General features: G+C 39.2%; 1 protein-coding gene across 4 annotated transcripts in view; it reads left to right on the top strand.

The window, feature by feature from the left end:
* The window catches only part of PLXNB2 (plexin B2), a 253,074-nt gene that overhangs the window by 221,367 nt on the left and 5,838 nt on the right, over nucleotides 1-25,869 (top strand). For all 4 annotated transcript variants that reach the window (XM_021384759.1, XM_021384760.1, XM_021384762.1 and 1 more), the window contains 16 exons: nucleotides 1,751-1,978; nucleotides 2,463-2,639; nucleotides 3,028-3,167; nucleotides 4,165-4,265; nucleotides 6,456-6,685; nucleotides 7,743-7,924; nucleotides 8,695-8,761; nucleotides 8,874-9,020; nucleotides 11,701-11,857; nucleotides 12,845-12,945; nucleotides 13,835-13,919; nucleotides 21,255-21,409; nucleotides 23,026-23,186; nucleotides 23,743-23,890; nucleotides 24,419-24,483; nucleotides 25,210-25,285. In XM_021384759.1, the coding sequence (XP_021240434.1) occupies nucleotides 1,751-1,978; nucleotides 2,463-2,639; nucleotides 3,028-3,167; nucleotides 4,165-4,265; nucleotides 6,456-6,685; nucleotides 7,743-7,924; nucleotides 8,695-8,761; nucleotides 8,874-9,020; nucleotides 11,701-11,857; nucleotides 12,845-12,945; nucleotides 13,835-13,919; nucleotides 21,255-21,409; nucleotides 23,026-23,186; nucleotides 23,743-23,890; nucleotides 24,419-24,483; nucleotides 25,210-25,285 (2,220 nt within the window). The remainder of the gene's footprint in view (nucleotides 1-1,750; nucleotides 1,979-2,462; nucleotides 2,640-3,027; nucleotides 3,168-4,164; nucleotides 4,266-6,455; nucleotides 6,686-7,742; nucleotides 7,925-8,694; nucleotides 8,762-8,873; nucleotides 9,021-11,700; nucleotides 11,858-12,844; nucleotides 12,946-13,834; nucleotides 13,920-21,254; nucleotides 21,410-23,025; nucleotides 23,187-23,742; nucleotides 23,891-24,418; nucleotides 24,484-25,209; nucleotides 25,286-25,869) is intronic.

The raw sequence follows: 25,869 nt of genomic DNA, 5'->3' as shown, positions 1-25,869 counted from the left end.
TTTTTTTTTCCCCACAAGGCATCACACTGGATGTGTAACATATAATCTATCCAATCTTAAAAAAATGCATTTGAGTTTTCCCACTTGAATTCACTGGGCTTGAGGTGGAGTGATGTTTGAACAGGGACTGTTTGGGACTGTTCTGGATCTCAGTCTAAGAAAAGCCCACTCCTGCCATCTTGACTTACATTTACTTGTACTTTGTAATTTTCTGCTTTAAAGTTGTTTTCATTCAAAATAAATAAGGATAGAAGAACTAAGCTTTGAATGGTAAACTGGATATATTTCAAAATTTGTCTTTGCCTTTCTTCTCCCTTGCAAACTTGAGCAATTTGTCTGAAATTCCTACAATATTGCGTTCTTGGCTTTGCACAGTCAGTGCCTTTTATTTTCTCACAGTTCAACAAAAAAAATCTTCTCTTTCTCGCTTCTAGCATATTCCATTTATAGCATGCTCCCCCCCCCCAAAAAAAAAGACATGAAAAATAAATAAAGTTAAAAAAGAAAACAAACATTTCTTGCATGTAATGTTAAGAACTGACATTATCTATAGGTCTCAATTTCCCACTCTTCTCATGAAGATTGCAATTTAGTGCACAGATTGAGAGCTTAAAAAGCAATCTTCCAGTAAGAATGTGTTTTAAGGCTTTTTTTAAGGCTAGCTTTTCAATTTAAGACTGTTATGTGGCTCAATTTCAAAAATAATTATAGAGTTGCTAATCTCCATTTCTAGTTTTTTATGTGTGGTTCAACTTTTAGAGAATGCCAAAGCCAGCTGGATTTTAGGTCCTGTCCTTTAAGAATTTTAAGGGGAAAACTGCATGCATTTCACAGTCAATAAACTGCAAGGTATAATTATCTTGCTTACCTTAAATCCCGGGACAATCCGAAACTATTTAGCATTCTTGTCATTAGTTACCTGTGTCTTTCTGCCCCTCCTCATGTATGCTCAGCATCTCCTCAACTTTTTAGCTTAAGTCTACATTACATACACTTCATGCTCTTTTTTTTTAAATCTTTTTTAATCTTTTGTTTTGCTTCCGTTTCTGTAGCAATATCAATATCTAGGGGAGAAGCTATCAAATGGCATTTGATTTCTCTAAGTGAGAAACTGAGGTGTTAATAGAGGAAGTTCTGAGGGTTCGAGTTAGTGCTGTTGGCTGTGCGTGTTAGTGTTGTTGGCTGTGGTTTGTGTAACTGAATGGCTGAAGGAGTTTGTAGGATAAGAACATGTATGTAACTGGGAATGAGGTGAGGGGCAGATCAGTAGAGTTGTTACCTTGCACAGATCAGTGACAATTAGTAAATTTTATTCAGAAATTCACTTTGTAATTGTCTTAAATTTCAGCAAGTTATTCTACAGTGTCAGTAAAAAAAAATGGTTTGAGACACTTAATGGTCCAGAAGATGATCTGGATTAAACTTCCCATGTTAACCTTTTAATCTTAAAGCAATTTAATGATATCAGCCCAGTGTGATTCAGAGTCACAGAATTTGGCGGCGATGGAAAGTGAGCTGGGGCACTTTTTTTTTCTGGGGGCAGCTGCTAGAACATAATGAATCAGCAATTTGCTCCCATCAGGATTTTTTTTTCTTTTCTTTTTAGAAAGTACCATGTACTGTGTAATTTTTGCTGTATGAAGAGGATACAACTCCAGTGTTTTTAATTCTACAGTGTGAAGTTATCAACATCTATGTGTAAGAAGCAAACTCCAATACATTCATGTTCTCCTTGTCTTGTTTCTTATAGTTTGTTGGAAATTGTGTTACGAGACTTAATGAAACCACAGTGGTTTTTTCTTCACTACCAATACTGGAAGATCCAGAAAACTACAACATTACCACTATTATTCTAATGGACCATTATCAGTTGGTTGTAAAAAATGAGAGCCATTCATTTACATATGTTGCAGACCCGACCTTTGAAAATTTCACAGATGGCATCAAAAAGCAAGTCAACAAACTTATAAATGCAAAGGTAAATCTATTAAGAGATGACTGTTACACATTTTGTCCTTGATGGGATTGTATGGGATTTTTCCTTTCTTTCACAAACCCTTAACCTATAATGAACAGCTGTTCGGTGTCATATTTAAAATTCTAGAATGCCTTACCCCTGCTAGATGATAAATATTGTCTCTCCTTTCCCTCCCCTGCTCTTCTCAAAGGTGTTTGCTCCTTTTTGCCATACTTTGGGTTTCCCCAGGACCCTACTCCTGTTGAGTCTGGCCTTTGGAAATATCTTCTCCCAGAGAGCTCCCAAGAACTAGAGGGAACTTTTCTTCTTGCATCAAGAAGGAAAGGAGAAGGAATCACACAATTTCCCTCCACTCTGCTCTTCTGTACACCACAGTACGAATCACACCTACTGCTCAAAATGACCCAAATAGAAACTATAAACTCAGAATTTCTCGTCTCCCAAGACTTTGCCTTAATGACTTACCCTTTTATTTTCTGTCTAGGGCAGTAACCTGAACAAAGCCATGACAATAGATGAGGCCCAGGCTTTTGTAGGTGATGAGCCTTGCAACATAAAAACACTGACCGAAACGGACTTATATTGTGAGCCACCTGAAGTACAGCCTCAACCAAAGAAAAGGCAGAAGAGGGATATGATCAATAACCTTCCAGAATTCATTGTAGGTTACCTTTTCAATATAATGTGTACTGTAAAGAAACTCCTTGCAATTCTTTCTTCCTCCAGCTTCTGCCTACTGTCTAGAAGATGCCACATGTAAAGAGTGTTCCCAAGCTACCGAGCTGTACATTCTTTACATGGGAGTGTAAAATTCTAGCTAGGCAAGCTGGGAATTTGTCTTACTCTGCAAAGCAAAGTAGAATTATTTCATAGTGTAAAGTGCGAGTGACCTAAATTCTGTATAAAATATTCAGAAATGTTTCTTTTGTTTGACAGATTGAGCTAGAAATTCACTTAGTAAGAATTACTAAGAATTTAGAGCACAACTGAGAAATGAGCCACTGTCCATTTGCAGTTCTTGAGGCAAATGTCTGTGCTTATCTAATTAGGTGAAATTTGGACTCCGTGAGTGGGTCCTCGGAAGGGTGGAATATGATACACGTGTGAGTGACATCCCACTGAATCTTATTTTGCCACTGGTACTTATTCCTATGATAGCAATCATCATCATTTCTATCATCTGTTACAGGTAAGAATTTCCTTTAATTTATGTTTTTTTGTTGTCCTAAATCTTAGAAGGTAATACCTGATTGTTCTGAGCTCAACCAAGAAAATATCTTTATACATTTTAAGAGCTGTAGAGTTAAGAAAAGCAGTTACAACTGGAAATATGTCTGAGCACCAATTTATTCCTCTCACACACACTAAATTCTCTGGTGTCAGTCAGCACAGTCTGTCCTTTATACATAAGCACAACAATTGGTCCCAGGTTTGCCTAGTGCACAATTTCAGACAAAGTGGCACACATAACATTCTTGAAATGGCAGCTTAAGTGCCTCTCCTGAAGGATATAACTTATTCTGCATACATATCCATCCACATTCATGCTGCCTCAGTCAGCACTGTTGCTCCAAGCTGGATGTATTCGGCTAAGTGGTCATTTTGGTCTTTCAAGCTGAGATAAGTGTTACCCACACACAAATTTTGTGATTAATGATGAAGTTCACACTTCACAGAGGGCCAGAACAATGTCTGTACTTCGCTTGAGACCTACTTAGCACAATTTTGAGGTTAGTAATATACTGACCTCATGCACAGACCTTAGGTGGAGGTGGATTTCACTCTAATGGTGTGTATCAGCAGCACTGATGTTGTGTAGCCTCCTCAGTTTACTCCTTGATGCACACCCTGGATACCTCATAGCTAGTGTAGAACATGCTGCAAGTAGTCTTTGTTTGGTACATACGAATTAAATTTCTGTACTGAATATGTAGGATTTGTATGTACAAATATTTGTAGCTAGTCCTTATTGGACTGCTTTCAAGTAGCAGGCCTGTGGTGGTGCCAGGGTAATCAGCAGTAAATGAAGATTTGGGCTACTGATGCTGTTCTCCTTCTCCATTCTTTCTGTCACTAGTGTTCAGAAGGAAATCTAAGCCAAGAGTGGTCCTCCAACCATCCCCTGTTGCAAATTATTTGCTTTTACAATTTGTAACTTTTAAAAATCTTATTTCTATTCCATAAAGACGCAAGAGCCAGCAAGCAGAACGAGAGTACGAAAAAATTAAATCACAGCTTGAAGGCCTGGAGGAGAGTGTCAGAGATCGGTGCAAGAAGGAATTCACAGGTATGACAGATATTTGCACTGCTGTGAGTCCTCTTGAGCAATGAGAAGACCAATGATGCTATCTTGATAAAACTGTCTCCTGAGAACAAATAATTCAAAGTAGATGTTGGTAGTCTTGATTACAGATATTGACACACAGCAAACATTTTGCTATTACATCTGAAAGTCATAAATTAAGTAAAATATGGAGTTGAGGTTCTTAAAGGAAATGCACAGTTTTAGTCTAAAGGAAGCACAGAGTTTTCTATTACGAAATAAAGATAGTTGAGATTGGGTTTATTTATAGTTATTTATACACCTGCATTATTAATGTGAGTGGATACACTTAGTATTTAGCACAATGGCAATATGTGCCAAGTATGTACATGAAAAATGATTTTCAGAGCTGCAAAACATATTTGTAGCAGTCTGCAAAGGCATAATTGGCAAGCAGGCAGGAAGGAAATAAGCATGTTGTACAGTTTATCATGGTAAGACCCTATGCTTGATTTGAGAAGCTAGCTAATTGTTCTGTGTAAATGTAGAGGCATCATCCCAGGGAGGGCAGCAGGAGGTGTATAGTCTCGGCATTTCTACATGTTGAACCACTCATTGCAATGCTTAAATTAAGCATCTGAATGCAAACATTGCAAATATTGGCCTAAATGATTACCATGAAATGTCACCTCATTATCTAATTAGGCTTGCTGTTGGGTCGTTTTGAAATAATCCCTACTAAAAAAGCCACAGGTTTTATTCTAGAGAGAAGTATATTATTTCATGTTGACAGCAGCTAACAACAAGGATTGAATTAAGCACCAATTTGAGGTTAGAGTTTGAAACTAATGTTAAGAGCTTGGGTATCTCAATGTCTTCTGCCATGCTTGAAGCCTCTCCAAGTCTTGTTTTCCAGAAATTTTGGAGACAGAGTGTTCTTTCCTTCTATCAGCTTTCTTTTTCTGGAATGTTAACTCTTTCCATTTTCTAGACACAACCCAGAAGCAAATCTTTGAATCAAAAACTGTTCCTAGAGGAGCTTCATTTCAAACTGCATTTTGAAATGTGAAAGGGTCAATCAAGGTTAACAGCTCTCCCTCTCACTGCCTTCCCAGTGCAACCTCATACTCATTTCTGAAAGGAGAAGGTGCCTTTCTCTTGCTGATTCTCCCTGGAGGGTGCTACAGACTCCTGGTGTTTGGTGGGTTGATGGTTTCCTCTCTGCTCCATTAAACACAAACACTGGGGAGACAGAAAGCACATGCAAGGAGCAATCCTGTTTCCAAACTGCATCCACCTTGGCTGACAGTAAAATGAAACACTGAAGTCAAAACACGTTCTGGATCCACAGTGTAAAGCTATAATGACAGCAGCATGAAGTACAGACAGTCTGAAATATGTAGGACCAATAATAGCCAAGGAAAGAGTCATCAGGGAGGAAGTACAAATACCACAGAGCTGGAAACCACTAGACACTTTCTCTCTTAGGGTTTGCTGAGTGCTCTAAAATGAAGGGGTAAATGAATGCATATGAGCAATAAAATTGCAGAGACACGAGGTCACTATATTAATTAACATGATATTCTAGTCAATCAACAATACTGGGTAATTGGAAATCCTTCAGCTAAAATAGGCCTTCCGAAATATTATTCCCTAGTTGTTGTCCCTTTTATGAAATTTAAAGCTTCTGAGTCCCACAGAAATGTCTCCATTAATTTCAGTGTGACTTCTAACCTTCTTCCTTCCTGCTATTCCCTTCCTCCCAATTAAATTAGTGTTCTTTACGCTTTAAACCGTACTTTCCTGCATTGCTATGTGTTTTTAGGAATAACTTTTATTACTGCATGGATTCAGAGGAAATAGAACATACTTTGAAAAAACTGAGAAAACAGTATTGCTGTGTCTGTCTTTTGCTCTTTGCTACAATCCTAGGTTCATATGTATGAACTCACTCAGACATCCATTAGGGCTCTCTTTCAATAGATGTAAACAAGGAAACCATCTGTGCTAGAGACAGATGCGCATGTCACTAGAGGATTAGCTGTGGTCATAGTTAACAGGATAACTGGCAAAAATAACAAGAGAAAATGAGAGTTGAGATAGAGTTTTCAGTGATGAGTTACTTCTTCTACATTGCATGGTACCCAAGGAGATTGTGCTACCAAAAAAAAAGATGCAGTTTTTTTTTAAATCAACTGTTCAACTGTGTTCTAGATCTAATGATAGAGATGGAGGATCAGACAAATGATGTAAATGAAGCTGGAATCCCAGTACTGGACTACAAAACGTACACAGACAGAGTCTTCTTCTTGCCCTCCAAAGATGGGGAGAAAGACGTGATGATTACAGGGAAGCTGGATATTCCAGAGGCTCGGCGGCAGACTGTGGAGCAGGCTCTGAACCAGTTCTCTAACCTCCTCAATAGCAAATCATTTCTCATTAATGTAAGTATTGAAGTAGATTCACTTTGTCTCTTAGCTTGGCGTACCTTAGCATTCAACACAGTATGTTTGCAAGTACAAGTGAATCGAAGTCAATAAAAATGAGCCATTTTCTTAAGGTTCTGGTTCCATAGTAAACAAAGCCACATCTGTGTCTCTGCAGCCAAAGCTTCCTGGAATTGCAGGCAGGCATGCTTATATTTCTGTAGAAACAACCAAGGCATGTAGTACAGCCTTAGTCATCATTACAATGGCTGCAGGAAAACAGATATTACCTGATCTGCCATTAAAGCTGCTGTTCCATGTTAGTGTATGTTTATCTTTTTAAGAAATGTGGCCAAGGGAATGCTCATTCCGTTCTGGTTCAGCTAGGTGCTGTGGTTACCAGTTACCTGCTGGAAGCTGTCAGCTGGATTTCTCTCCTAGACAGTCCAAGATATAGGCTCCTCCAACCAGAAACAAGTGCCTATTCATGAAAATGATTGATGAGTACTCAGCTCCTCCAAAAAGATATCTAATTGCTCACTCTGAAAAATTGAGCTGATTGTCAGACACCTAAATATAGATTTAGGCTTCTACCTATTTCTTGTGCTTAAATGAGGCTCCAGTGTTGAGCTAGTTAATGGTAACATTACAGTTTCTGGCAGAATAGAGTGCATTCCCAGGTGCACTTACTTAGATTAGTGGCTTTATAATATGATGTGAAAGGACTGGGAATTTGGGAAAGAGGAGAGTTGATTTTCCTTTCTAAAAAAATTGTCGCAGAACACATTCTTTTTTTTTTCTTTTTTTTTTTTAACTTTTACAGCATCCTTGTTGCATAAGGCTTCAGTTAAAATATATTGGCATTCCTTGCATTAGTCCAGTAGACTGTGTATCTAAAACTAAATGATAGGTAACATATTCTTACAAATATTTTTTTCAAACTTCTGAAAACTTTTCTGTGCTGTGTTTAGGCTACTGTTAAAATAATATTGCTCATCTTCTTAATGCAGACAAGTGTTGAGGTTCTTCACAACAATGTCAACGGACTTGATTTTCCATTTGTTTTCTGTTGCAGTTTATTCACACGCTGGAAAACCAAAAGGAGTTCTCTGCTCGAGCTAAAGTGTATTTTGCATCTTTACTGACGGTTGCTTTACATGGAAAACTAGAATACTATACTGACATCATGAGGACGCTGTTCTTAGAACTGATGGAGCAGTATGTGGTGGCCAAAAACCCAAAGCTGATGCTGAGAAGGTTTGAATGATTGTTATGTTATTCTGTAGTTCTCTATTTTCCTGAAAATTTACTTCTTTTGCAACATGCCTGTATTAAAACACCAGCTGTCTGTGGAAGTCACAAACACCCTCACCCAAGTATATTAGGAAGACAGCTTCACCAGAAATAGATGTGCAAGGCAAAAGCCGGACTGTTGGCAGCAGGTTTCCTTATTCAAATTGCTGTGACATAGAATCTGTATCAAGATTACTGAAGCATCTACCTTACTTCAAAATACAGTAATGAACATTTCATTTACTTTTTAATCTAATTTTTTTCCAAATTATCTAGCATTTATACCACACGTCATCTCTGTAATGAGCATACATAATCAGCTTTCATTATGTACTCAGTGAAGGCTTATACTAATGTTTTTAACCCTCCTGTTATCTCAAATCCATTGCAAAAGGCCTTGCTGTGCACATGTGCTTTGTAATCTGTAGGGTTGCTTTCCCAGTATGTGCACTTCTGGGTTAATTTTTTAGCTCTTCTTACAGTGTAGACACAGTTTAAGATTTCACATAAAGACTGTGCTTTTTAGTAATGAGCTGAAGGTACTCGGGAATGATGAGCAATACAAAGCACTTATCATAAAGCAAGTACATGCTCTCAAGACTCTGTAGGGAAATCACTGCATTAGGAGAGTGCCCACAGTTAAGCATGCAAAGATATTATATTTCAAGCAACGTTTTTCTTTAAAACTTTGTCATTAAGTGCCGTTAACTTACTTGGCATTGTATTTTTTTTAGATCTGAAACAGTTGTTGAGAGAATGTTGTCTAACTGGATGTCTATTTGTTTATATCAGTACCTCAAGGTAAGAGCTGAAGTCTGTTGCCTTTGGGGTTTTTTCATCAGTAATACTTAAACATGCTGCATTGAGTATATTTTTGATTTTTGCTTTATTTCGTTTTATTTCCTTTTAACAGGACAATGCTGGAGAGCCTCTTTACAAGTTGTTCAAAGCCATCAAACACCAGGTAGAAAAAGGTCCAGTAGATGCTGTACTGAAGAAAGCTAAGTATACACTGAATGACACTGGCTTACTAGGAGATGATGTAGAGTATACACAGTTGGTAAGCAGAGCATGATTAATATGTTATAAAAGTACTTTCCTGTTATAATGAAGACCTGTAGTGTTAAGAGCATGTATACTTTCTAAACTACTGTGATCTGCACAGAAATTCTGATCGGGGCAATACTGTAGATTGTCTGACCAAAGCAAGTCTCCAAGCAGGAAAAGAGAGTTATAATGTATTTTCTAAGCATTAAATTCCAGTCCTACCACTGTGGAATTCACTTCAGTTAATCCCTTCCATAGTTTATAAGGTCTGCCTGAAGAGTGGCTGTGGTGTTTGTCTCCTTCCCATTTTCCATCTAAATTAACTTGTGATTGATTTTTGTTAAATTCTTTCACTAACATTGTGCTCAAACTTCAGGTTGTTTCTCTCCCTTTCGATTTCTTCTTGTCAGAAGAATTTTTTTTCATCTCTGATTCCCCTTTTATTGACATGTTAGTAGTCATTTGTCGTTGTCTCCAACTGAGAAGGACGCAGTGACATATCTGCAGTGTCGAAAGAGAAACTTAACAAAAAGCTTTATTAAGTCTGCGTGCGTATTCTGAAGGGATGCTGATGGGAGGGCTGATGTGAGGAGATTGCTGTAGGACTTTCACTCACAGAGTCACTCGACTGTTACCTAGACTGCCTGCAGGAAAAGGGCGTGCTGACCAAGAATGAATATTTTAAGTTCAGTTGTTATTTTGGGAATTAGCTGTGTTTTTGTCTTGATATCTGAGCTGAAAGTATCACTCATAGAACTGCACTAAGTGGCAGTGCTGTTTCCATTTTCTCTTGTGTATGGTGAAGAAAACGTATTTGCACTATGCATCATGTAAGACTTCATGGCAACTGTTTTTTATTCAGTCTGTTTCTTTTCATAAAAATCTGATGCCTATAATTAAGCTAAATTAATGCAGTGCAAGAGCAGAAAATTTGTGTATGTGATCAGATGCGGGCAGAACAAGCATATTTAGATGTTAAACATTATAACATCTTATAGTAGCGGTATTTGGTCCAGATTCACAAATGTCACCTAAAACAATTATCTTGTATGTGTGTGCATGCATGTAAGACAATGAGATATATACAGATATATGTATGACAAAAGACTGTGAAGCGTTGCTTTAAATTATTGGGATCTTTGGCATGATGATGACGATGTTGTGGTAACAGTGAACAGTTAGGGAGCACTCATCCACCAAGGTCAGTTAAAGCATGAGTTAATTAGTTCACTTTGCTGGAAAGTGAGATGTGGTGGGAGAGTACGGTACAGAGCAGTTGTCTGCGCTCTGATTGTTCTTATTTAAAAGCTGAGTCTGTTTTGCATCACTGGTTACACTGACATGCTGCATACTGAACCAGCAGCAAATCATGTCTAATTACCATAAAGCTAATAGGAAAAGGAAGGTGAAATCTCATGATTAGTTAGAGAGTTCTGCCAAGGGACAGTGCAATCATGTTTAATTTCACTGCCGTATGGCATAGTTTTTCTTAGCTGTATAAAAATACCAACCATGCAAGTTCATTTCTGAGGTTCACAGTGATAAACTTAGGTGTCATGGTTGGCAGGACCATATGAGATGCTTAGGATCGCTGGCTGGTCTTGTGGCATGCCTGGCCTGCAAAGCTTCTTGACCAGCAAAAGGTCCACAAAAACATGATGTTGTACTGATTCAGCTAGTGAAAGAAAGAGGTTTGTTACAACGTCTGTTTGTTTTGGGTAGTTTTTCCTCCCACAGAAGTTTACTGGCCATCATTTTCTCATTTGCTTCTATCTGTGTTGAAACTGACATATATAATGAAGATACTTCTGAAAAAAATCCCCTGAGATTTATCAAATTACAGGCTTTCAAGAGATTCACTTTAACATAAAAAAAACATGTCAGTACTACCAGAAAACAGTAATATTTTAGAACTATTATAAACTACTTAGGTATACTTCCTGGAGCTATTATCATTATTGTGACGATAGTAAGCAATAAATAAAGTCTTGGAACATCAGAGCTGTTGTACATGGCTTTTATATATACATATATGTGTGTCTGTGTATTTATATACGTCTAGTGAGCAGCTGGTCACAGGAGATAAATTTATGGGAGACGGACAAGTCACTGCTCATCAGCTGAGCCATGTTAGATCCTATATGCACTGTCTTAGCCTGCTCAGCTTGAGAATTAAAAACAGATCTGTGAAGATAGTATAAAGGAAGACAAAAGTGGGCTATATTCCAGGAGTTCAAAGAAGTGCAGCTCAGATGGTTGTTGGTAACTCATTAAGTTTAGGCACTGTGTTACTTGTGCTTCTTGTGTCCCAAGTTATCAGCCTACAAGAGAAGCATGTAACTAGCCAGTGCTAAAGCTGCTTTGTTCTTCTGCCTCCCCTTTGTTTAACAATTTAATAATTTCCCAGGATTTGATAATGGTATCATAGTGCACGTAAGCAAATCTATTCTGCAGCTTTTCTATTTTATCATAATGGGAAGAATTAGCTGGAGTTTTAAAGGAGCTGCTTGACTGCATAATAGTGAAGGATCTCAACAATCTATAGTCTCATTGCAAATATGTGCTATTGTGCAAGAATCATTGAACAATGAATTTAAAATATTGTTTGCATTTAAACTATCTAGAAAACCAGATTTACAGGTGATTTAAGTACTGGTTTGTCTTAATAGCCATATACATTCTTTCTTTCACAGACAGTAAATGTGTATGTACAAGATGGAGGAACTGATTCTACACCTGTGAAAGTGCTGAACTGTGATACTATATCGCAAGTAAAGGAAAAGATAATAGACCAAGTCTATCGAAATCTGCCATGTTCCCAGTGGCCAAAAGCTGACAGTGTAGCTCTTGGTAGGTTGCTGCTTGTGATCCTATACTGAGTTGATGAAATGTGCTTTGTAATTTTGACTTTTCCACATTGTCAAAAATTCCGTCAAAAGCAACATGAAGACAAAGTTGAATTTATGTTCAGCTGGATGCAAATATACCGCATTTTATCACAGTCTTAATATGCATTAAAAATTAATGCTTTCTTATAGAGTTCTTTTTCCTGACGCTTAAAGTTTTTGTCTACTGTCATTAGTGTGCAAAGAGCCTGTTAATGACTGTTAGCACAAATGTATTCATGTCTGACAGTATCGCAGGTACTAATTAATGTGATAATGACAGCATGGACAATTAACTGATGGAAAAGTAATGATGCAGTTTCAGAAACTGGTACCAATTTTGATCTTATGATTGTTCAAAAAAATTATAACTTGGAGGAATTGCACTTTTAAAAGATGATGAGCCACCCAACCTGTGAAAATCATCCTCTTCGAAGGCTTTCAGAATTGCTCTTCTCTTCTGAAAAAAAAAAGTGTGACCTAAAAGGCCTAATAATCTCATAGCAGAAGCTCTATTTAAGCTTCTGTTTAAGAAGTTTTGCAATATCCTCATTACTGCCTTAATTTGAGAGTAGAGGATGCAATTTTTACTCTTCAGAAAATACTGGTAAATTAACTTGAGAGTGGTTTTTTCAATCCATAGAAAGTCTTACTCCTATATTTTGGACTGATAGTTGTTCTTATTATATATATTAGTGGTATTCTATGCAGAGGAATTTGACTTTCCATGAAAATAATCAGAAATTATGTGCATGGTTGGGAATAATTTGTGCAAACTTCTCTAATGAAGTCCAAACTAGAAAGCGATAAATAACACACATCATGACGTGTCAAATTACTTCTTTTAATATTCCACAGTGAATCAGTGGTTCTCTAAATTTAAACGTTCTTGGAGTAGTTATATTTGCATGTGGTTAAAACAGTTTTTTTTCTCATTTTAATTACACCTTAGAGTGGCGTCCAGGTTCTACTGCACAGATCCTCTCAGACTTGGATTTAACATCCCAAAGAGATGGCAGATGGAAACGTATCAACACACTGATGCATTATAATGTAAGGGGGTGTTTCAAAGCAGTTGTTCACATCTGTTAACTGTTCTCTAGTAATAAATAAAATCTTTATTTGTTTGTAGAGGAACTTCTGTTCTATGTAAAGAATCAAAAGAAAAACTACCTCTGAGTCTAGACAGTAAAAACTTGGGAGCATGAAAGACTAGGTCTAGACATATTGCCTAAGCATCTTACCAAAAACTTATTATCTAAATACCAACACTTTGCTTTCCTCACTGCAGTGTGCAATTCTAAATTCTCCTTTCAACATTCAAAAGCTCCCTGTGCCTTTGCTGGGTCTCATATTCATATTTTCTTTCCTCTACAGCTTCCTACCCCTGAGAATTATCCTTTGTCTTGCTCTGCTGATAAATAGATTTGGGGTTTATCTGTTTTGTTCAACAGCCTAGTCAAGAGAGCAGATGTTGACGTTCTATACAGTCTGTTAGGTTTTGTACTCTGTACACTAACACTTGCAATCCACTTATCTTTCCTTTGTATTTTATTTGTCCTCTTGTAACAGCAGGTATCCTGTTTAGGAAAGCTAGAAGTTAGTTTTCTCTCAGAAAAGAGACAGATCTGATTCTTCACAATAAAATCTATTTTTATACAAAGGGTCTTCACTCTGGACTGGTGAACCACTGAAGTCTTGGATGTGCTTCTAGCATTCTGAGTAATCTGAGGGGGTGTTTATGCAATCTGTTATGCAACAAGATGGAGGGCAGTCTACTCTGAACGGCTGACCCAGTTGCCCAATAACCCTTTGAAGGGCAGCATTCATCAGAGGTCCAGATTTCTAGCAAAAGATTACAGAAACCACAGCTTAGCTGCTCAGAAAGAAGTCCAGCCCTGCTTTATTCTTTTGTATAACAACTCTGTTTGTATCTTCAAAGGTCCGAGATGGTGCCACACTCATCTTGTCAAAAATGGGAATTTCCCAGCAGCCAGAGGATAATCAGCAAGATGTCCCTGGGGAAAGTAAGTATCTTGGGGCTTCCCACCTCCCAAAATGATTACATGTCAAACCTACACAGAGTTGGTGATGCTGTTTTCTTGGTTCTGTTTATTGAGTGTATATGGAGCTAGATAGTAGAATCATAGAATGGTGTGAGTTGGAAGGGACCTCAACGATCATTAAGTTTCAACCCCACTGCCACAGGCAGGCTTGCCAACTGATCAAGTACTAGATCAGGTTGCCCAGGGGCCCCTCCAACTGGGCTAGAACACCTCCAAGGAGGGGGCATCCACAACCTCTCTGAGCAACCTGTTCCAGTACCTCACCACCCTCTCAGTGAAAAACATTCCCAACATCTACTCTAAATCTTCCCTCTTTTATTTAAAACCATTCCGCCTTGTCCTATCACTGTCTACCTGTGTAAAAAGTTTATCTTCCTCCTGTTTATAAACTCCCTTTAAATATTGGAAGGCTGTAATGAGCTTTCCCTGCAGCCTTCTCTTCTCCAGACTGAACAAGCCCAGCTCCTTCAGCCTATCTTCATAAGAGAGGAGCTCCAGCCCTCTGATCATCCCAAGACAGACCCCTGGGGGACACCGCTCGTCACTGGCCTCCACCTGGACACAGAATCATTCACCACAGCCCTCTGGCTGTGGCCTTCCAACTAATTCCTTATCCACAGAATAGTCCACCCTTCAAATCCATCTCTCCAATTTAGAGATAAGGATATGGTGAGAGACCATGTCCAAAGGCCTTGCACATGTCCAGGTAGATGACATCAGTTGCCTTCCCTTTGTCCACCAATGCCATCACTCCATCATAGAAGGCCACCAGTTGATTGGTCAGGCATGACTTTCCCTTGGTAAAGCCATGCTGGCTCTCTTGAATCACCTGTTTGTCCTTCATGTGCCTTAGCATGTCTTCAAGGAGGATCTGTTCCATGATCTTCCCAGGCACAGAGGTGAGGCTTACCGGCCTGTAGTTCCCCCGGTCCTCTTTCCTCCGTTTCTTATAAATGGGAGTGATGTTTCCCTTTTTCCAGTCATCAGGGACTTCGCCTGACAGGCATGACTTTTCAAATACAATGGAGAGCGGTTCAGCAACCACATCAACCAGCTCCTTTAGGACCCTGGGATGCATGTCATCCAGCTCCATAGACTTGTACGTGTTCAGGCTCATGAGGCAGTCTCAGGCTTGCTCTGCCCTCACAGCAGGGAGGAATTTGCTCCCCCAGTTCCCACCAACAGGTTTAGGGATGTGAGGTCCAGGGATGTGAGAAATATGAGAATCCTGGCTGCCAGTGAAGACCAAGGTAAAGAACTCACTGAGCACCTCAATATTCTCTATATCTGTTGTAGCCAGTTCTCCTTTCTCATTTATCTGAGGTGGTATGCTTTCTTTGGCCTGTTTCTTCTTATCAATGTACCTCTAGAACCTTGTTGTTTTTAACATCCCTCACCAAGTTCAGTTCCATCTGTGCCTTGGCTTTCCTAATCCCATCTCTGCATGTTCGAACAGCATCCCTGTATACTTCCCAGGTGACTCATTCTTGTTTCCACTGCCTTATATTCTTCACCAGACTATATAGGGCTTATTTGTTTTGTGTTACTCTCTGTACACTTGCAGTGGTTTTCTTCATCCTAGTTATAAAAGCCTGAAATAACGGAGCTTTAATTATAATTAGTACGAGATTATATCCCAGTTTAATAGAAAGTGCTCTTAGCAAACATTTCCTGGATATTTTGTTTGTTAATGCCATTACATCTGCAGCCAAAATGTTTCAACTTTTTTTAAAAGGTTTTCCTTCCTTCTTCCCTTTCATACTTTCCTCTCAAAACTTCTTCCACTTACTGGATTAAGAACTGAATGTACCATTATAGATGAACCACAGGAGAGACCTGCTCTTCTACTCAATGATATAATAGATATGATATAATTTCTGTGTTGCATTTCTTACAACTATGTTGCCTTGCAGACTCATATCTGTACATTCATAGTTTGTGTCTCTCTCCCGTGGCAGGTGATATTTTACCAGCTATGTTCACTTGTTTTTTTCCAGAATGTTAGCTGGTTTTGTTACTTCCATACATACATACGATCTCTTAAAATTCAGTGTTTTCTATCACTCCTTTGTTTCAAGGGTTGCAGTCCACCATAAGCTGCTGTCAGGACTTAGTTTCTAATGATACCTCTCTTTCATGTTACTAATGCAGTTACATATGCGGTAATGCATGTTACATGAAGTTAAATCTAATGCTGCTGTCTGCTACAATATGTTGGACTTCTCATTGTGAGAGATGAGGTGTTAGCTTGGAACCCATCTTTTAAAGGTAAAACCTTCCTGTGTGGGTATTCTCTCTAGACCAATTCCCTTTATTTCTAAATTTCTTGACATGCAATATCCATAAAATGCACTCTGATATTAATGGAAATATTTAGAATCATAGAATCATAGAATTGCTCAGGTTGGAAAGGACCTTCAAGATCATCAAGTCCAACCGCAACCTAACCATACTGCTCTAACAACCCACCGCTAAATCATGTCCCTGAGCACCACATCCAAACGGTTTTTAAACACATTCAGGGAAGGTGACTCAACCACCTCCCTGGGGACCCTGTTCCAGTGCTTAACAACCCTTTCTGTAAAGAAGTTTTTCCTGATATCCAACCTAAACCTCCCCTGGCGCAACTTGAGGCCATTTCCCCTTGTCCTGTCACCTGTCACCTGTGAGAAGAGACCAAGCCCCCTCTTACTGCAATCATCTTCCAGGTATTTGAAGAGAGCAATAAGGTCTCCCCTCAGTCTTTTCTTCCCCAGACTAAACAGCCCCAGTTTCTTTAGTTGCTTCTCGTAGGGCATATTCTCCAAGCCCTTCACCAGCCTTGTTGCCCTTCTTTGGACCTGCTCCAACACCTCAATGTCCTTTCTGTACTGAACTTGTAAATTAATATTCCTTGTCATGTGGTTTCTTTTACATTTCAGGTGTTCTGCTTCTCTTATTTTTATCCTTATATTCATTACTGTACATGAGTTGGGTGTTAGATTTATGGAATGATAATTGTTGAGATCCTTATTCCTTCCATGAGACCATTTGATATGCTTTTCTGTCTGGCACTGATTGTAGAAGCTATTGCTTCACCTAATAGTTTCATTCCTTTACACAAATTTAGGGATCTTAGATTTCGTGGGTTCCAACAGCTCGGCAATCAGACAGATTGGAAATAATATACCAGGAACATGCATTTTTCTAGATGACTTGCAGTTGATAGCTTGACATGTATTACTGCTATTTAACAGAAGTGTGCAGACTTCCATTTCATTAGTGTTGAGTGTTGACCAGGAGAGCAGAACAGGCAGAATTTCTTGCCATTTACCTTTTACTCTTTCCTCCTGGATGCTTCCTGTTGAGACTTCATCCAGCATCCTTGAATGTTCTTCCAATACCTCCACAGCTATAGATGTTCTTCCAATAGTCCTGCTGGTATTCGCTCTATAAAACATTTAATTTCATACAAAGGATGATGAAGTGCAGCAAGCCAGGTCCCCGTTCAGTTTAGTTGCACTGATTGCTGAGGTAACTGCTGAGGCAGTAATCACCTCCACTCTGAAGAAGCGGAGTAGACCAGTGAGAAGAGACAGTATCCTCAGCCTGCTTTGCTTTCTTAATGCTGAGAGGTGTTCAGTCTCCAGGTCTGGGTTCCCAGTCTTCCATCCTCCCCACATCTTTGTGGCTGACAGTAGAGGACCAGACCAAGTGTTTTCCTTCCCCCCTTCCTCTGTTCCTCCCTTCCTTCCTTCCTCTTTTCACTTTCTCTACTATTATGTCTTCAGCTATGATTCAGTACGGTGAAGCTCTTTCTTCATGCACACACGATCAGTATTCCAGGGTGATCTCCTTAGCTGTACATGTGCCATTCTAAATTGTAAAGGAGAAGCAGGCTTCTGGGGACAATGCTGTCACATGAGGGCTCTCATACATGAGAGAAAAAATAAGTTGAGACAGCTCAGATCCCAAAGCATGGAATGAAGACAGCTTCCACTTTGTTTCTTCTCTGCACCCTGTCTTGTGCAGTGGTGATGTACAAATTTGGGAAGATAGCATTTCATGCCAGGCTAGCCCATTTTCTTTAGTCCCTAAGGGTCTTCAGAGCTAGCTGGTGCCAACTTGTTCTCTCATTATAGAGCTAGTGCAAAGGAAGAGACGCTGACAGCGACAGTGACTTGTGAGATGCAAAGTGTATAAAACGCAGAGGAGAGGATCAGAGGCTTGCCCTCCCACACACACACATTTATATGACACAGTCAGGGATTTATGGGGTTGGAATAAATAGAAATCCTATCCCCGCTCTATGAATAAGCGTTGTGACGATGTGGTTTTCCTTTTATCCAGTCTCATTAACTTGCACCTTTTGCATTGAGAAATGTCAGCTGAAGCCATTGACTGTCTGCCAAAGCAAGAGGCTTTGCACAGAACGAAAATGTAAAACCATGTTCAGAGATGTTGCTCTAAAACCTGGCATTGCTTCCATGCTGCTTTTGATTCACAGCTTCTAACAGGAAGACACTGGAAGCTGGCGGTTCTGACAAATTAAATGCAGAATTCTTTGCTTCTGGAGATAATAGAGAATAGTTCTGATGATTTTATGCTAAAATTTCTGTACAGAGCTATAAGCCAAAACAGCGTGTTCTGTTGAAAACTTATTCTGGGGGCTTCTCTCTGTTTTGTGTTTTTTGGTGGTTGGGTGGTTTGGGTTTGTTTTTTTTTCAGTTATTCTGCTGTAGAATAGCCAGAGGGCTGCAGATCAGAAATGCTGATGAGCAGATGTGTGTAGGCCAGCCCTTCCTTGAGCATTGCATTCCCAGGAGAGGATAGGGAGGGCTCACCGTGGGCCATGCAGCAGGGGGGAGGCTGCACTGGCGGTCAGTGGCTCGCTTGCCTCCACCAAGTCTCCATCAGGTTCATGCTGTTCTACATTGGCCAAAGAATTCACAAGGGCCAAGAAGAAGTATTGCAGGGGGGAAGGCAGTTGACCTCGTGGGCACAGTCCTCTATCCGCTTATGGCTTGGTGCATCACATGGCTGCTACAACCAAAAAAAGACAGTGTTCCCCCCTTTATTTCACTTTCTTCACCTCCTAGCTTTCCAGTAGGGAAAATGTTATCTCCCAGAAGTGTGATCTTCTCTTAGCAACTATACTGCTAATGTCTCATTGCCCCTGTTCTGCATTTCTCTTCCTCTTTCTGGCTGCTATTTTTAGCAATGAAGTGGGCTCTTTGTGTTGCAGAGGTTCATCTGGTTGAGCTGTGTTCTCTTTGAGCCCTCCTTTTCTATGAAATAACTGCTATTTCTCTAGTAGCTGATTCTGTTTTTGCTGAACAAACACATGTTGAATTAAGCTGTATGCAAGAGCAAGAATCCCCTTTGGTGGAATCCCCTTTGGTGCGTTCTCATCACTCCGGAGCTAAATCAGACCATGCACCATTACGAGAGCAAAGAGGATGTATTGCTTTGAATCAAAGGGGGAAGCAGAAGTGTACCAAACAACATACTTCTGCTGTGTGTGATATCATCTATTTATTTACAAGAGTAAATAACAGGCACTGCAAAAGAGACACCAAACTTCAGGCCCATCAACAGAGCTTACCGCACTGACAAACACTGTGAGCGGTATGAACTGTGAAATCACAACTGCTTCAAAATAAAATGATAGCTTTTTTAGCTTTCTTATTTCACGCACGTGAATTTCTGTCTCAAATTAAGGACTTCCGAAGGACAACAGCTTTAAATGTCCGGTTTTCACTTGGTTAAAAGATTCACCTGATCAAAAAGAAGTAAAGGCATAAGAAGGCTGCATAGCTAATACCTTTCATGAGTATATATAAAATAGATTCAAGGATGCAAGTGGAAGTGTTGGTTTGGCCAGATTACATATTAATTTCATTTTCCTCTCTGATATAAAATATTTAACATACATTTAAGACACATCTGATAAATTTAATGTAGTTGTTGCAGAACTTAGTTAAAAAACTATTATTGCCAACAGTTCAAAAGGACAAAATTCATGCATTTAGAAACTGATATTTTCTGCTGTAACTGTAATTCACTTACACTATACACATGTTAAAGCATAAAACTTAGCAGTATTGCAAAATAATTTGTGTAACAGGGCTGAATCACTATTTTTATGGGAAAAATAACTTTCACATTTTTAAGACACCAATGATTTAAAATGCGCTGATTCAGTAACCTCCACTGGAAATGCACCATTGATTTTTGGGATTGTGCCACGCAGAAATATTAACTCAAAGTTCAGGATTTAAGGAAGGACAAGTAAAAACAGGAGATTTGAAGCTAAGTTTGTGACGCTGAATTTTTGTTCAAGGGCTATTAATTGCAAGTTTAAACCCACAGTTGGAATTGATATTGAATCTCGTTCTTAACAAAAGATTCTCAAGCAGAAGGGGTTTATCTGAATCTTCTCATATTATTGGTAGTTCAACTGTGCATAAGGTCCATATGCATGGCCAAGCCATGGATTTCTCATAAGCATCCAGGTGCTTATTCCTGTTCCTGCTCTATGGCAGAAGACTTGATGTGAGTCTGTCTGGTTTAAGGTGACAAACGCATTTTAAAAAATCTTATTCTAATGGATTTTGAATTTGCTGCCTGCAGTTATTACTTCTGTCTACTTGAATTCATGTCATGCCCTCTTAGCAAAAGGATGCGTTTTTCCACAAAAATTTTTCCGCGGTCCAACTACAAAGTCAAGCGATACTGGTCAATACTGAGAAGGGCAGGGTAGAAGAGAGGTGCCATACTTTGAACTCAGTGATTAGGGTAAAAATGTAAGTTGTAATGATGATATCTCAAAAAAAGGTTGATATCACGCATTCCTAAATCACAGTTCCTAAATTGACCGCTGCTGAATTCACTGGAGCTGCTATGATAATAACTTGTGTTGTACTCAGAGCAGGCTAAATTTGTCCTGTTACATCAGTCCTAGCTGAGTTTCTGTAGCTTCACCTTATCTCTGAGAGGTCACCAAGGGCTAGAGTATTTCACTGTACAAACTCAAAAAATGCCCATGCTGTATTTGCATGACCGACCAGGAGTTTCCTTATTGTATGTTTCCACAATCCTACTTCAGTGTTACTCTTTCAGTTACGTATTACTGAAAATTTAGTACTTGTACTGTTAGAGGTTAACCAATCTGGATTAATCTGGATCCTCTTGGCAAAAAGAAAGGTAAGTCAAGGATAGAGTGTGAGGATCTTAAAATTACTGATGTGCATGATTATTTTCAGAATTACTTCTGAGGGAAAGTTTTTTTGTAATTATTGCAATTACTGTTTCTAGGGCATGCACTTCTGGAAGATGAAAATAAGGTCTGGCACCTAGTCCGGCCAGTAGATGAAATTGATGAAAGCAAATCGAAGAGAGGCAGCATGAAAGAAAAAGAGAGAACCAAAGCTATTACAGAAATCTACCTGACAAGACTTCTCTCTGTGAAGGTAGGGGTCAGCTGTTGCACTGTTACACCATGCTTCTAGAGATTTGGATGTACTGCTGAAGAAAGTGATGCAAGTATTGGTCATGCTTTCAGCTGAAATTTTCAATATCTGTGTCATGTACATACAGGGTCGTGTTCAGAGCTTCAAGTGATGCCCATCAGAGCATTATTGGGAAAGAGATAAATTTTAACTCCGTATGAAAGCTGAGAACCATAGTTCTGTGTTAGTTAAATGAGAATTTTTCTTGCAAGACAAAAATAGATATTCTCTTCTATGCCACCTGTTTAGATAATATTCTGCTGGATTTTATTTTGAACAAAATGCTTTGTATACTGCTACCGAGCCTTTTGTTTCCCTGTTCTTGGTTGTTTCCAGTGCTGCAGTATGATCTGGAAAAAATAGTAAAAAAAATTTCAAATAGTGATAGTCCTTTTAGACTATTTCTAGTGCTTAGACTACAGAATGGACCACAACAAAAATAACTGAGCTAAGCATTCCTCCCTGCTGCAGGAATTTAGGATAATCAGTTTAATGACTCCTAGGGCAAGTTCTTTGTGAAAATGGGAGTAACCTCACTCTAAGGGCATTTGATCAAGTGACAAAGTGAACGTGAAGAAAAGTCTTTGTGTGTATGATAGAGACTTGGAGCCAGCAGGATGCATATATCCCTCTGTTCTGTTAACAAACACCTTGCAGCCACCAACAGCCAGTTTTGTAGGTTGTTTCCAGTCTGGAGTTTTACTAACTCCCACAGAGCTGGTGAGTGGCTGGGATCACAGGTGCCCATGCAGCCCCAGGACTGTTGATGTGTCCTCCCTGCCTGCATGGCCAGCATGAGTCTTTAGGGCTCATCACCCCCTCCATCCCTGCCCTACCCTGGGAATGGCAGCTGGAGTGATGAAGAAAGAGAAGATGCAGCCCTTCAGACATGTCTCTTGGGCCAACTGGCTGACTGGGGAGAAACTACAAGTGGCCTCAACAAGGTCTTCTCTGAAACCCAGGGACAGTCTCAGAAGTGATAGTCTGCAAGGTCCAGGCAGGTGCAGGAATCCAGTCAGAAATGCAGCCCCCCCTAGGGGTGCTTCACCCCTCACACTTGGTAGAGCTCAAAGCTGGACATTTGATGAGACCCAAGTGCTTTCTATAACAAGTGAAATGGCCTCTGGTACTTTTTTCTTGCAGTCTGTGTCTAAAATTGTTTTACTGGTGCATGATGCTCTGGAGTCTGAGAAACTGGAGGTGGGAAGCTGCAAAACAATTAGACAATTGCTAGCAATTTTTTTATGTGTACATTGACCTTGAATTGTATATCTATCGTATACTTAGCAACTAGGTTCTGCTATACTTCTGTCAGGCAGAAAGCACAGTTTGCTGTGTTAACCAAATAATAGCTGATTAAGTCAGCCTTTAATCTACAGCATAAAATTGTTCTCTAGAAGGTCTTTATTGTTCGAGCTGTTTGCACGTTCATTGCATTAAGGAGTTTTTGTCATTGGGCAGCCTCAGCACTCAGAATTGAGAGCCTTCAGTAACTGCAACTGGGTTAAAGGAAGAAAGATTCTTGCATGGCGCTGAGGTCAGCCTGTAATGCAAAATTTGTTTTTATTCACTTTTAGGGAACACTTCAGCAGTTTGTAGATGACTTCTTTCATAGTGTGCTCAACTCAAACCATGTGGTGCCACCAGCTGTGAAGTACTTCTTTGACTTTCTGGATGAGCAAGCAGAAAAACATGACATCAAGGATGAAGATACCATTCACATCTGGAAAACAAACAGGTATGAACACTGTAGATAAATGAGAGTGTAATCACCACAAATCAAAGTAAATCTCATTTGTAATTCCTAGAATCATTTTAATTGAGATAATATAATCAAAAGGATTCCCTGTAAGTCTTCAAGTTGCAAAAATGAAAGTCACCTACCTATGGGATAGTAGTTGGCAGATTTACCTCTTTGCTTTTCATCTTTCCTCAGAGACGAGGAAAGCAAGAGGCAAAAGGGACCAGAGTTGCCTGTCAATGCACAAAATCTACGAAAATGTTGTTTGGGTAGTTTCTCTAACCACACAGGCATCTCCTCTTGTTGTTTTGGGGCACTCAGGATTCTTCTCCAATAAGCTTTTCTCATTTTTCTGGCAGAGTTGTAAAGGCTTTGTTTCCAGACGTGGAAAACAGACAAAAGACAGCTTGTGTAATTGTTGAAATATAAAATTAAGATTCATTGTAGTGAGGAGATCAAGATGCAAAACCCATATTTAATTTCATGTGATTTGTTTGTTGTAGAACATCTATTGTGCAAAAGATTTTTTTTTACCTTTTTCCTTTCTTTGCAGCTTGCCTCTTAGATTCTGGGTAAACATACTGAAAAATCCCCACTTCATCTTTGATGTTCACGTTCATGAAGTAGTGGATGCTTCCCTGTCAGTCATTGCACAGACTTTCATGGATGCTTGCACAAGAACAGAGCACAAATTAAGCAGAGTAAGTAATTTGCATTCTACATCCTGACTACATTCATGCCTGACAAGACACAGGGCATTGTCCTAGACAATACCCATTCTCTGAGAAGATACAGCAGTGATAGTTTCCTTCTAGTTTTATAATGAAGTTAGCATTTCACCACTTAGCATGTTGCTGAGCCTGTCATCATTACTGTGTAGTCTGCCAGCTGATAGTCCTAAAAGGCAGAAAGTATCAGCTGCTTTTATAAAAAGCAAGTTTAAGAACTGATTTTTTCATGTCCACCATAATTTAAAATAATCTTCCATTGATATATTTGTCAAACTCAACAATAATGCTGTATGTAAACTTTTTAAGACAAATAATCTCACCGATGTATCAAGGTAAATGTTCATAATAATAATAATGCTAATAATAAGCATCAGAATGTTAATATCTGCACAGCTCAAGTGCATATGATTAGAAAGGCTTCACTTTAGCTTCTTGACTTCATGTTGCCTCTTAGAGTGGTTCATAAATCAACCAAGTTTCTATTATAATTTTTTTCAGGATTCTCCAAGTAATAAATTACTTTATGCGAAGGAGATCTCTAATTATAAGAAAATGGTGGAAGAGTAAGTATAAAGAGACTTTTTATGCTGATGCAGAATTGTTAGTTTTAAGCCTTGTAAATACACCCAGTAACAGGAAAAGTGAATGCTGAGGCAGTCAAAGTCAGCTGTCAAATGTTAAAACTTTTACACCTGAGTGTTAAAATGTTCCGGTGGCAGCAGTGTTCGCAGTGTTGAAATGAAGTGTCATTGTGACCCAATGCAACAGATGGATAGAGTTGTCTGGGGAGAACACAATGCTGTTCTCCACGATGACTGTCGTTACCCACTGATCTGTCTAACCAGTGCTGCACCTCCATAACTGAATAGGAATCAAATCCTGAAAACATTTTCACAAAAACATTTTTTTCTATTCAGTCTCTGAATTTATTCATTTACCGATGTGGGAATTCTATGAATACCACCCAAGGTCTGCTGTAGGACACAACTCTACTAACTGGTTACTTCAGAAGTATTAAGACCTGAAATAATCATCATCGGGGTGATAAGTAGATTTCTGTCCTGTGGTGCGGTCCTGTGCAATCAGGTGCAGTTTGCCTTTCTTGCAGGGGTATCAAGTAGTAATGACTGCTGGGAGACTAGGGAGCTAAGTGAGTCATTGGTCTGTTGTGGTAAAACATCTGCACTATTAGGAAACATGTTGAAAGTAATTGCGAAATCAAAATACAGAATTACCTGGAAACCACAGTGTATTTCACCTAAGTGAAAGTTTGTTTTCATTTGTTGCAGTTACTACAAAGGTATACGTCAGATGGTACCGGTTAGTGACCAAGATATGAATACCCATCTAGCAGAAATCTCTAGGGTAAGAACAAATTAAGATTCCTTGTCTTGAAATTGAAGCCAAGTATAGCACTGTTTTTGTCTTCTTGTTCTAACTCGACAAGTGGGTTTTTTGTATATTTAAGCATCAAATGAGCTACTTCATATCTCTCCGAAAAAACTCCTGCTTGGTGTAGTGCTTTTGGGCCTTTTGAAGTGTTGATTATTGAATGGCATCAATAATGGTTTTCGTCACAAATCTCTTTGAGTGATGTAAGTGCCAGAGCAGAGCATTCACATCCATTCTGGAAAAATTACAACACTGTTGAAAGGCATTTTCTCTTTGCAGCATGTAGGTGATTTTTAGCATTGACCATACTGATAGCAAGTAGTGTCTGGATTCAGAGTGCTACCACAGTAAGAATGTGACTCCAGAAATGAAAGGGGATTCACGTACGTTAAGTACAGCACGTTTTAGTGCTGTCTGTATTAAGGCAATATTTTTTGCTTTACGCTGCACACAAGAAGCTCATCATGTGCTTGCTTGATTGGCACTTTTTCTTTTCATGGTATAGGCTCTCTGGTGCTACCTGTAATGGAGGAGAGCAGAGGAGGCTGTGTTGCTCA

Source organism: Numida meleagris, chromosome 1 (assembly GCF_002078875.1).
Source record: "Numida meleagris isolate 19003 breed g44 Domestic line chromosome 1, NumMel1.0, whole genome shotgun sequence".
NCBI classification, from domain to species: domain Eukaryota; kingdom Metazoa; phylum Chordata; class Aves; order Galliformes; family Numididae; genus Numida; species Numida meleagris.
Note: the sequence above shows the minus strand (reverse complement) of the source record. Positions and strands in the feature narration are given on the sequence as shown.